The sequence below is a fragment of the Puccinia triticina genome, chromosome 12A, assembly GCF_026914185.1.
Source record: "Puccinia triticina chromosome 12A, complete sequence".
NCBI lineage: Eukaryota > Fungi > Basidiomycota > Pucciniomycetes > Pucciniales > Pucciniaceae > Puccinia > Puccinia triticina.
Window position 1 is genome coordinate 972,090 of NC_070569.1, and position 12,601 is coordinate 984,690.

Sequence of the window (12,601 nt, forward strand, 5' to 3'; positions counted from 1 at the left end):
GTGTTTGTTTTGTTCAGGAAACATTAATTCCCTTATTGTATCTACTGCACTTGCTGTTTAGTATTGTGAAGGAATACTTTCTCCATATTGCAGGAAGGGATAGTGTGGTTGAGTCTACAACAATTAGATGATTCTCTCTTCAATTAATTTTAAGGACTCAAATCAGGCATCATGTGTTTCTTCAAGATGGATTTTTCATCTTTGAGGCTTCAACAAACTTTTCAAATTGTGCTGGATGATAATTGATGTACCACTCAGACAAAATCAATTCTGCCAAATTTTGTGCATCATAAACTTGATTTCTGGAAAAATATTTAATCAATTTCACTTGAGTTGGGCCAAACACAGTATATGTCCAAGGGACTGTTGACTCATTGAGTGGGAAGTTCCCAACCACAGGAAGACTGTCTTTTGGATGGAGCAGGATTTTTCTGAACCATTTTATGAATTTCCCTTTCCAAGTTCAAGTTTGAAAGGGTTGCCTTAGGCCTAAGGTAGCTAAAAATTTTGTATGCAAGAAATCCAGCACTTTTATCAAATCTTGAAACCTTGAGATTGTTTGGTTGCTTTCTATCAAGTATCTGTCTCCTCCTGATTGGGAGAATTGCAATGATTTGTGACCTGGGACTTGATTGGAAAAGCCAATGACAATTGGCAGGCTGGGGTGATGAATTATCTTTTCAGATCTGGAAAGATCTGCTTCTTCACAAAGCTTCCTAAATTCTGCTAACATTTGTGATGCATTCCCTCTTGCAATATGAGAAAACCTTCTTTTCAGCTTCCCTGACCCATCATATAAATCTGCGGCTTTTAACAGGTTACTAAGATGCAGTATCCCTTCCTGAAGAAGTTGATGCTTAGAGATAGATTGAATGGGCTCTTTGGGAACAGAAGTTGCAGTTGAAGCTTTGGCCAATTGTGTGAGGGTATTTCCTGACTCAACTTCTTAGATTTGTGTTCCGGAGTATCAATTCCACGCATGTTGACATGATTTTCATTGACAGAAGTTCAAATCAGTACTCTGCCCAGTATTTCCAAACTTTGTATTCCAAAAAACTGTACCTTTGTGGGATTGATAAGTATCTACCCAGAAGTTGAGAGTGTCGTCCGGCACAGCCACAGAATTTCCGGAGAGCAATTGGCTGCTTAATTTGCCACGAACAGCTTCGATGATGCTATCAGAAAAGTTGCTCTCCGCAACATTCCTAGTGCCAGGAACCTCTTCACCATCAGGCTCACAAAGCTTCTCTTCCAGCCAAGCCAAACTTGATTGGTAATCTGGATTGTGAGACGAAGATTGCATGGAACTGAAATAACTTCCTAGTTTGAGTTCTTTTTGGTTGGAATGGTAACAATTCCATAAATTTTGGATGATGATGATTGTTATTTGAGCAGGCACATGGGATTCCAGCTCAGTGATTTGCCAGTTTTTTCCTCCTGTGTGGTTTCATGAAAGTCACTCACCTTCTTGTCGATAAGTGTCTATTAAGAACTTTAAGGTCTCATTCGGCGGTTCAGACCAAGGGTCTTCGGCAAACAACTTGATTAATTCAGATTGAGTAGCTCCAATTGTGATTCCGTAGAAGCTGTTTGCCGAGACAAACCCGAAAACGGGAACGCCTACATCGGGCCTGTAGAGCTGTTTTTCGAGCCATCTGAACAAGTCCCTATGCAACTCTATCCGTGCGCTTCTCGGAATCCTGAGGTCCTGCAGAACTTCGTCGTGCAACTTATGTAGTGAGACAATTAAAGACCTGTAGATCCTCCTGAGCATTCGTATGTCCTGTAACTCTACAAATTGGCCCACTAGTACCCTCAATACTTTGTCTGTAGCAGGCGCAGGACGTTTGATCATTCCAAACGGTAAGTCTGAATGGCAAATTATCTCCGTGGTTCTAAACCTGTCCGCTTCCAATTTCCCTTGGTTGATTTGATCTTCAAAGTTTGCAGCATACTCATAGAGCAACGGCTCAAATAGCATGACCCCGTGGCGTTGTTTCTGTCTTTTATATTTGGGAACAAGAATGGAACCCGCTTTTCCTTCTTTCAAGTTGGCAGCCAAGGCGTTGTCGATGCTATCCAATGTCTGCATTGGATTCCGAAAGCAACTGGTGGGAAAATGCCCGGCTGGTTACAATCAATCAAGATATTAAGTGTTGCACCCAATTTTGGCCCATCAGTGAATCAAATGTAGAATACTAAACCTTGATTCTGATGCGTAAACTTGGCTGGGCCTGTATCCTTGGACGAAACTGCGTTGACTACTGATAGCTGAGTGCCAACCTGGTCCTGATTGACTTGATCATGAGCTGTGGGGCTCAGTCGGATGCAATTTGGAGCACTCGGTTAACTCGGCACATTAACAAGATAAGGATCCCATATCTGACTACGCACTCGAGCAGAAATATCCCTGGTTATTCAATGGCAAAGTTGACGGAGATGATGATGCAGACGGAGTGCAATCCGTAAGCTTGCGTTTCTTTCCCCTTTGTTCATTCAACGAGAAATCTTGGTAGAAAGAAGGGACAGGATTCGATTTACTGTGACATAAATTCGAAGATCCTGGGGCTGATGCTTGCAAGAAAAATTGCTGCCTCTGCACCAAATTCCAGCTTGGGAGCTCAATCGGGGGAAATGGAATTGAATGTAACTGCGAAGAAAAAAAATCATTGTTCGCAAGGTGCTGCTCTGCGGCAGGCCCCATTTCCCACTTCTCCAAATCGGGATCAATGGCTAGATTAATACCTAAGGCTACTGAGAATGTTGTCAAGGTCCATCGAATAGAAAAATGATGCCTGAGGGATGATAGAGAGGGCATGTGGAACCAGTGGTGTAGATTTTCTTTGGATTTGTTGTCTGTAGATGTAATTACTAATTGTGACCGCACATTAATCTAATTTACTGAATATGCTCCTTCTCCCTAAGGGCAGTGAATGTCCCTCCCTTTTTATAATTTCACCGGGGAACATGTTTCCAGATGAAACAGGTAAGTTGTTATGTAATTTCACAATATCAAAGCACAGATGAAGCTACAGTACCTAACAAAAGTAGTACTTAGTACCTATTGAAAAATTGAAAAGAAAGTTTGTGTATTGTGGGAATCAAGCCCACAACTTCAGGATTTAAGAGTGATTCTCTAACCATTGTGCTAAGTAAGCCGTGCTATTTGTTGAATACCTGGTGATGTATGCTTGTTATGATGGTGAATTGCCTACAATTATGATGTGAAGTCTTACATGGATGTGTGAGAAAATGTGTATCAAGCAGTGCCTAGATTGACACTTCAACATTACCCTGTTCTTCATGTAGGGTTGCTAGCTAACTCCTCTAGTTGCATTGTGCTGACTAGAGGGAGCACTGATAAAATTATCTACACAGACAGATTTGTTGGAGCAGATAATATATGCAGCGCAAGGACTTGTAGGCCACATGGACCCCACAAGATTGGTAGAACATTGGCCCATTTGGTTGACAATTTGATGAAATCAATATCACACACTAGTGTCTGGTCCATTTTCCATTTTTAATTTCTGGGACAGCCCAAGCTGTCCCCATCTTTCTGTTATCTTTTCACATTGTCAACCCCTCTTGTTGACCTGCAATCAGAATAATAAGATTAAGAATTTAAATTCTGTCATCCTGTGTAAGAAAATAATCCATCTGTTTCTGTATACACAAGTACTCCATTGTTTAGAGTTTTGCACTCTGTATACCATTTTTTAAATGAAATCACCTGATTTGTATCCTGTATTTTACATTATACATAGCATGTGGCAGATTGAGATTAAAATCAATATTTCTCAGGAGCTATGAGATTTGAAAATCTGTATGCATTCTCCACATTAGAAGAAATAATATACTAAAGCAATAGCCTGTTTTTCTCTTCATTTATTTATATATTGGAGTTAGATCCAAAATCAAATCTTTCTTTGAGGTGCATTTTTTCATCCTTGAGGCTTCAATGAATTTTTTAAATTCCTCTGGATGATGATTGATATACCATTCTGACAGAATAAACTCTGCCAAATTTTCTGCATCATAAACTTGATTTCCGGAAAAGTACTGAATCAATTTTATTTGAATCAATCCAAACACATCTAGTGTCTCTCCTTCACTTTTACTGTCAATCCAAGGTGCTAGTGGGTTGTTGAGTTCAAAGTGCCCGACCACAGGAAAGCTATCTTTTGGATTGAACATGATTTCTCTGAGCCATTCTATGAATTTGTGTTTCCAAATTCGAGTTTGATGGGATTGCCTTAGACCTAAGGTAGCTAGAAATCTTGTATGCAAGACATCAAGGACTTTTATCAAATCTAAAAACCTTGAAAGAATGACATTTATTTCTATCAATGATCCATCTCCTGATCTTGAGAATTGCAAAGCATGGTAGCCTGGGACTTGGTTAGAAAAACCAATAAATATTGGCAGGTTGGGATGATGAATTATTTTGTCACATCTGGAAAGATCTGCTTCTGCACACAACCTCCCAAATTCTGCTAGAATTTTGGACACATTCCCTCTCTCTAAATGAGAAAGCGCTTTTTTGAGTTTCCCAGATCGATTATATAAATCTGTAGCTTTCACCAGATCACTAAGATATGAGATGCCTTCTTGAAAAACTGAACGGTTGGAGATAGACTGAATGGGCTCTTTGGGGTTAGGATTGGCATTTGAAGCTTCAGTCATTGCTGTGAGGGTATTTTCTGGGTCCAGATCTTATGTTTGGGTTCCGGAGTACGTTTTTGTGCATTTTGACATGATTTTCATTGACAGCAGTCCAAATCAGTACTCTGCTCATATTTTTACATTGGAGGACTTCCTGTCACTTTTGAACAGATCTGGAATTTCCAATTTTGCAGGGAAATCTGAAATCTGGAACTCTGGACCACTTTGGGGATCTTTGGGGACCTAGATTTCCCTGCAAAATCTGAAATCTGGCCAGTCAGATCTGACTTTCCAGATTGACAGGAAGTCCTCCATTGGAGGACTTCCTGTTGCCTAAAAGGCTTGATTTAGAGGAGGCTGCTAAACCTTGTTTGCTGGTGAAAACTTGATATCAATCAAATTTCACCAGCCAGTAAGGTTTAGCCTCTCCCTCTAGATTAAGCAATTTAGCCAAAGGGAAGTCCTCCATTGTGTCCATCTGGAAACTCAGATCTGAGCCGCCAGATATCAGATTTTGCAGGGAAATCTAGGTCCCCAAAGACCCCCAAAGTGATCCAGAGTTCCAGATTCCAGATTTCCCTGCGAAATCTGAAATTCCAGATTTATTCAAAGTTCACGGGAAGTCCTCCAATTTTGTATTTGGCCAAAAGAACGCACCTCTATGAGCTTGATATGTATCTAACCAGAAGTTCAGAGTGTCATCCAGCGGTTTAGACAAAGAATCTCCGGAGAGCCACTTGCTTAATTCGTCATGAGAAGCTTGAACAATGCTATCAGGAAATTCGCCCTCCGCGACATGACCAGAGCTAGGAACCCCTCCACCATCAGGCTCACAAAGCTTCTCTTTCAGCCAGGCCAAACTTGCTTGGTAATCTAAATTGTGAGAGGCAGCTTGGATGGCTTTAGTTTTTGAAACCTCGATCGAATTGAAATCATTTCCTAGTTTGGGTTATTTGCGGTTGGATTAGTATCATTTCCATACATTTCCGTTGAGAGTGGTTATCAACAGGCACGATTCCAACTCAGTGTTCTTTCATTTTATCCTCCTGCATGGTTTCACGAAAGCCACGCACCTTTATGTTGAGAATGAGATCAATAAGTTTCTATCAAGAATTTTACGCCCTCATGTAGTGGCTCAGACCAAGGGTCTCCGGAGAACAACTTGATTAATGCAGATTGAGTAGCTCCAATTTTGATTCCGGAGAAGTTGTTTGCCGAGACAAACCCAAAAACTGGAATCCCTACATCGGGCCCGTAAAGCTGTTTTTCGAGCCATCTAAACAAGTCCCTATGCAACTCTATCCGTGCGCTTCTCGGAACCATGAGGTCCCGCAGAACTTCTTCATGCAACTCATGCAATGAGATCATTAAAGATCTGTAGATCCTCTTGAGCATGGGTATGTCCTGTAACTCTTCAGATTGATCCACTAGAACCCTCAATACTTTATCTTCAGCGGGCATAGGACGATCGACCATCGCAAAAGGTAAATCTGAATGGATACTCATTGTCTTGGTTTTAGACCTGCTCGCTGCTAATTTCCCTCGTTTGATTTGATCACCGAAGTTTGCATCATACTCCCCGAGGAATGGCTCGAAAAGCATGACACCAGGCCGGTGTTTTTTGTGTTTTTTCTGTTTGGGAACAAGAATAGTACCCGCCGTGTTTTTTTCCAAGCTGGTGACCAAGGCGTGGTCGATGCTACTCGATGGCTGCATTAAATTCGAACCGCAGCCAGCGGGATACTGAGCGGCTGATTACAATCAATGAAGATGTTAAATGCTGCACCCAATTTTGGCCCGTTAGTGAATCAAACTTGAAGTACTACACCTTGATTCTGACCAGCCAATTTGGCTGGGCCTGTATCCTTGGCCAAATGTTCTTCGACTGCTGATAAATGAGTGCCAACTTGATCATGAGTTACTTGACTTTGAGCTGTGGGGCCTAGTCGGATGGAATTCAGAGCGCTCGATTAGCTCCTCATATTGATCAGATAAAAATACCACATCTGATCACACACTCCAAAAGGAAGATCCATGTTGATTCATCAAAGTTGACGGAGATGATGATGCAGATGGATTGCAATCCATAAGCTTGCGTTTCTTTTCCTTTTGTGAATTCAACGGGGAACCTTGGTAGAAAGGCGGGACAGGATTTGATTCATTGTAACACAACTCTGAAGATCCTGGGGCTGATGCTTCCAAGGGCTGTCCCTGCACCGAATTCAGGCTGGAGGGCCCAATTAGGGAAACTGGAAATGGATGCAAATCTGAAGAAAAAATACCATTGTTTGCAAGATGCTGCCCCTCAGCAGGCCTCATTTCCCACCTCTCCGAGTCCGGATCGATGGCTAGAGTGATAGCTAATACTACTGAGCATGTTATTAGGGCCCATCGGACAGAGATTTGATGCCTAAGGGATGATACAGAGCGCATGTAGAGCTGGTGATGTTGATATAATGTGGATTTGTTGCCTGCTAATATAATGGTCACTACACATCGAGCATTATCTTCAATTTTCCAAGAGCAGTGAGAGTACTCCCCCTTTGTACATATAATTTCACTGGGGGAAATGTTTCCAGATGAAGCACGTAAATTTTTACGTACATTCCACATCGAAGCACCGTGTAGCTATACAGTACCTTTGTTGCCTACATTGCTTAACACAAGTTTCTTTAGGCCCTGTTTGCCAGCTATATATGGCAAGTGTTGTGATGCAAATTTTTGTGACACCTGGACAAGTTTTGAAAGGTTTGATCAGTTGACACACAGGATGTGAATTGATGCAAAAGTTACATTGTTGATATGCTTGATACATTGCCAAAGGAGACAGACTGCATAGAAAAACAAAAGCAACCCATTCTTCACAGAAATCAAGAAGGTTTTAATTGATTTGCAAGCAGGAGTCTCCTTTGGTAATTGATGAGACATTAGTTCAACCCACTGGTACCAACTAGCTCCAGCCAGGCAGCCTTGTTTGGGGCCAATGAATTTTGGTGGTATACATATATAAAATCATAAAATTCTAAGCTGAAAAAATATGTTGCACCCAAGCACTCAAATTAGAGCAACATTTCTAGAATGGTACATATGAAATCATCACTTGAAAGTTTTATGATTTTATGATTTTATGCATTGAAAATTTTATGATTTCAACTTTGAACACCCTTAATTATGCAGTTGAATGAAATCAAATAAAGCATAAGTTGAATAAAAGTAAGAGAATGGAGAATGAAGAGTTTCAATACAGAGACTGATTTGTTTAAAAATAGCTACACAAGTACAGCAGCCTGCAGAAAATCTAGGTTTACAAGTGTATACCAATCCAGCAAAAATGGACTAATTTTCTAGACACAACCTAGTTCAATAGGGGGGTTCATAATTTAAACTTATAAAACGTTAGGACACATTTTAAGGTGTTTATGAGCATATGTATTGATAATTTGGACTGGTCACTGATTGATCAGGATCACTTGCTGCTGTGCATTTTACCAAAATTTCAAAATTTTGTTCATAATTAAGGCCTTAAAGTTAACTCCAAAGCAACTGATTCTGCCAACAATTGGCATGTGTTATAATCCAGCATTAACTTTGTTATATTCATTGCTCTGCATGGTAACATGATCCCTTTTGTTCATAGTCACTGTGCAATTAATCTTAGTCAAAAAATCCTTTGGGCAAAGGTTTGACTCTGAGTAACAAAACAAGCTTCCTGAGTCAAAGTGGTGCAAGTTGACCAAGTCTTTTTCACGGTTAACTGAAATGAATTTGAAGCAGCTCAGTGTGCAAGGTCATTTAAATTAGGTTATTTTTATTTTAACTTGGGCTTTAAAATTACGTTGTCCAATTGCTGTAAGAGCTGGGCATTTGTGATTGTGAGTACATGATGACAGTGTCTTAACTGCCTGCTCTATTCTCCTTTGTTTTACGGATGTACTTTGTGCACTGCAAAAAACTCTTCGCGCACTGCAGGGGGCGTCCACTTGACGTCCCGGTCAGTGCGCGGTAGCTCAAAATGCTTTGCACACACCAAATAAACCATGGAAATTCCTATTTTCTTTTGGGATTTTTCTTGCCCCTACTCCAATTTCTTGGAGTATCTGGACAACTCAGCTTGACACAAAAAATAATGAAAAAGAAATACATACAAAAAATAGCCTCAGCACAGGCTCCCGCTCCCCCTGTCCCCCGCAAAATTGAGATTCTGGCGAGATTCAGAATCTCCCAAAATGAGATTTTTGCAAGATTCCAAAAAAGCGTTTGGCTGCCCAAAAATGTGGCAAAAATCTCCGATCAGGGATCTCACCAGCCACCAAAGGCAGATTGAACTGAGATACAGCTATCTCAGTGCAACTATGAATATAACAAAGTTGATGCTGGATTATACCCCATGCAATTGTGGGCAGAATCAGTTGAGAAAATTCCTCATAGTGTTTGATTGTTATGCTTCTGTCTGGAATTTAATATTTATTATCTTTTTTCAGTATTTATTCCACTTCTTCCATACATGTTTACTGAGAAAACTTGCTCGCAAGGGCAAAAAATGGAGAGCCTTATATGCACAACGCATGGCCTGAGGGCATTTTGCCCAAAATCAGTGCGCTCGCTGCTGAGCTGCACGCACTCCAGCCCTGGTGGGCTGCGGACGCTCTGGATTTGGAGCGGTCAAGAGACAAAGGATGCCGATCGAGGCAAGCACGGTCAAGAGGATATTCCAACTGGAACCAACCAGACCAGCGAAGAACCGACCAACGGAAGGAAACCAACGAACATATCGAAGATGTGGAGGCCAGGGAAGTGGGTCTACATCGATGACGAACCAAACGACTCCAGCTCAGCCGAAAACAACCCCCCCAACCACGAAAACTCAAACGAAGCAGTCGACCCACCGTCACCACCTTGGAAACTCGGCCAGGTGCCAGTCGAGACGGCGATTTTCAAAGACGGCAGACGGATGAGCCGACGGTTCAACCACAAGAATAACACTACCCCTCCGCCTCAATCCAACATGTCCAAGAAAGCCCGACGAAAGAGTACCGGCCAAGTCACCAGTAACAACGCTTCAAGTACAGCCACACAACCATCTGCCGATAATAATAACAGTAAGAGCTCTAGAAACAGAAGGAAATCTCACGCCCAGATAAAGGAATCCGCAAGCAACACTCTTCTCGCACGACCGGATGATAGTCAACCTCAGGCTTCTGGTCCCACTACTCAAGATTCAACTGAACGAGAACCAAGCAATCGGGAGCCCAATCAGACCTCCACCGGACCCGTTTCACCGAATACAACGAGCCCACCGAACCCGCTATCGGATCAAGACCCACCTCTGACTCTTCAAGCCCACCTCTCAGATCTCAAGCACCCATCGAAGTCAAGAGGCAGTTTCACTACGACCGATGATCTGCCTCATTCCATCCCCGATTTCAACTCAGTCACCGAAGCTCAGTCAGCCGGCCCCCGCACTCCCCCCGCAATCGAATTCTCAAGTGCATCGGTTTCCGACCGGCGCGCATCTGCTCCTCCGTCCGGAGATCTACTGCTCCCACCACCACTGAAGAAATTCAAGCCATGGGAGGCACTCAAGAGTTTTCAAACCGATGGCTCTGATGTCGGTCAGTAGCTCCCCCCTCCCGGGAGATGTATGATGATATTGTGTTGACGTGTGATTTTTTTCAGCTGGCGATATGAAACTGATTCAGGAAGGACATCAAAAAATGCTCGAGACTGATGCTCAACGTCGACATTCCCGTCAACAGCGTAAACGCGCATCAGCTCCACCGAACGCGATTGGTTCAGCCCCAACAACAGATAAAGGCAAAGAGCGAAATGAAAGCAGTCGAAAGAAGAAAGAAGAGCCCGGCTCGGGCGTCGACACTATGGATTCCCAGCAAGACCTCGATCTATCCTCGTCCTCCGACCTTACCGAACTATCGTCCACTCTATCTGATCTTTCCGAGGAAGAGTTCTCAGACAACCAGCAGCACTCAAGCTCCTCGTCAGTGGTCTATTCGGAGATTGAGCTCGAGGACGATTGTTTGCCGGACGTGCTGGTGCGCAAGGTTCGTCGACCCTCCCGGCCCGGCACATCTGCCTCCCCACAGAAGACTATGACCGAATTGATCAAGTGGAAGAAACGCAAAGCTGCTGTCTGTCATCTCCGTGAGCGGAAAGCGGCTCTCAGATCCTTGAAACCGCACTCCAACTCCTCCGTCGACCCTAACCTTGATGCTGAGAACTGGGAACCACCCCCCTACATCAAGATCAAGTCCAACATCTACCCGTTCCGTAAACCGGAGATGAGCGAATATCCGCCGGCTATTTGTAACTGTACCGACGGCGGATGCGGGGAGAAATGTCTTAACAGGTCTGTTGCTTCTGTTGAGCTTTTCTGCGAGTTTCCGAGCTGACACAGATATAATTGTATTGGACATGGACGATGAACAACAGGGCGATGTTTTATCTGTGTGATCCGAAGCTTTGTCAACTCGGCCAGGCCTGCAAAAACCTACCGTTCAACCAACGCAAGGATGCGATCGAGGAGTCGTCGACCAAGCTCGGCAAAGGTCTTAAGGTCTTCTATACCGGACCCATCAAAGGCTGGGGCCTTAAAACCGAAATCAAGCTCAAGAAAGACCGCTTCCTCATCGACTATCGGGGCGAAATCATCTCGAGGGATGTCTGTTACAAACGCGTGCTCAATGAGTATAACGGATTTAAACACTTTTACTTGATGGATTGTATGTCCTCTTCTCTCCCTTTTCCCCCATGAGGGCTCAAACTATGCTGATCGCTCCTTGCTTTTTTTGCGAATGATGGGGCGTTGGTAGATGATGGCTCGGACGTAATCGACGCGGGTCTCAAGGGAAATTGCGCCCGCTTCATCAATCATTCGTGTACGCCTAATTTGAGGGTGGAAAGGTTCAAGTTATCGGGGTTAGAGGAGTACCAATTTGGGATCTTCACCCTGCGCGACATCGAGATTGGGGAGGAGCTATCGTACGACTACGGCTGGAGAGTGAGTCACCCACCGTCCCGTACCCTTTTTTGATCGTCATCACCATCGCGATGCACAACCAACTGACCATCGCGGGGCTGTGAGCAGAACTTTAGCGACATTGCACCCACGTCGGATATCCGCACCTCGATCCGCTCGTCGCCGGAGAACAAGGGCGAGCCCGAAGCCTCCTCCACGCGTCGCTCAACCCTCCGCCTCACCACAACCACCCAGAGCCCGCTCGTCTCCGCCACCGCGCCTACCGTCCAACGCTGCTACTGCGGCACTAAAGGCTGCAAAGGCTTCTTGGGTGCCAAGAAACTCCCTGCCGTCGCCCGCCCCGCTCATGCCACTGCCCCTGCTTCTGCTTCCACTTCTGCTCCGGCTGCCTCTCGTCCGGCCGCTTCTGTCTCTTCTTCGCTTAAACGCAAGAAAAAAGCATCCTGATCTGGCGCCCCTTTTTATCCCTTCTTCCTCTTCTGGAATATATCCCTTCCTCTTCTTTTATTCTGCTGACACTCCTTTATCTTCTCTATCATTCTTTCCAGATCGTTAACCCCCCCTTTTTCTTCTTATTCGTCCGCTTGTATATCCCCGTTTATTTATTTATTTATCAATCTACATACCCTTTCCATTATTGACGTTTTATGTATCATTGGAGTATAGATCAGGACTCGTTTTTTACAATCTTTCCAGCTTTCTATAGGGTTCGTTGGGTTTCTTCTCTCTTTTTATTTTTCTTGAATTATTGGTGTACACATGAGAGAGAGAGGGCGTACCCTTTGATGTAACAGTGACACCCATGTGTTTCTTTTTTCCTATATTATCTACGTGGATAGACCACAAAACACGTTTCTTTTTATGGGTAGTTTAGTTTATTTGTTTAATGTGTATAGATACCTTTAATGGACAAGTAAACTTTTTTGTTTCAGTGATTTCCTC

The 12,601-nt window shown here is 43.4% G+C and overlaps 3 protein-coding genes across 3 annotated transcripts; 1 reads left to right on the top strand and 2 right to left on the bottom strand.

Moving 5' to 3' along the window:
- Window positions 1–1,456: 1,456 nt before the first annotated feature.
- On the bottom strand, window positions 1,457–2,092 carry PtA15_12A92 (uncharacterized protein; the record flags this gene model as incomplete). The annotated part of the gene is made up of 1 exon (XM_053162255.1): window positions 1,457–2,092. The coding sequence occupies one exon, from the start codon at window positions 2,090–2,092 to the stop codon at window positions 1,457–1,459; it is 636 nt and encodes a 211-aa protein (XP_053025662.1).
- A 3,665-nt stretch (window positions 2,093–5,757) lies between these two features.
- On the bottom strand, window positions 5,758–6,381 carry PtA15_12A93 (uncharacterized protein; the record flags this gene model as incomplete). Its single annotated transcript, XM_053162256.1, has 1 exon — window positions 5,758–6,381. One exon carries the CDS (start codon window positions 6,379–6,381, stop codon window positions 5,758–5,760), a length of 624 nt encoding a protein of 207 aa, XP_053025663.1.
- Window positions 6,382–9,205: 2,824 nt separating this feature from the next.
- Window positions 9,206–12,215, top strand: PtA15_12A94 (uncharacterized protein; the record flags this gene model as incomplete). Its single annotated transcript, XM_053162257.1, has 6 exons — window positions 9,206–10,277; window positions 10,342–11,029; window positions 11,113–11,402; window positions 11,493–11,680; window positions 11,768–11,969; window positions 12,208–12,215. 6 exons carry the CDS (start codon window positions 9,206–9,208, stop codon window positions 12,213–12,215), a joined length of 2,448 nt encoding a protein of 815 aa, XP_053025664.1.
- Between the last annotated feature and the right edge of the window lie 386 nt (window positions 12,216–12,601).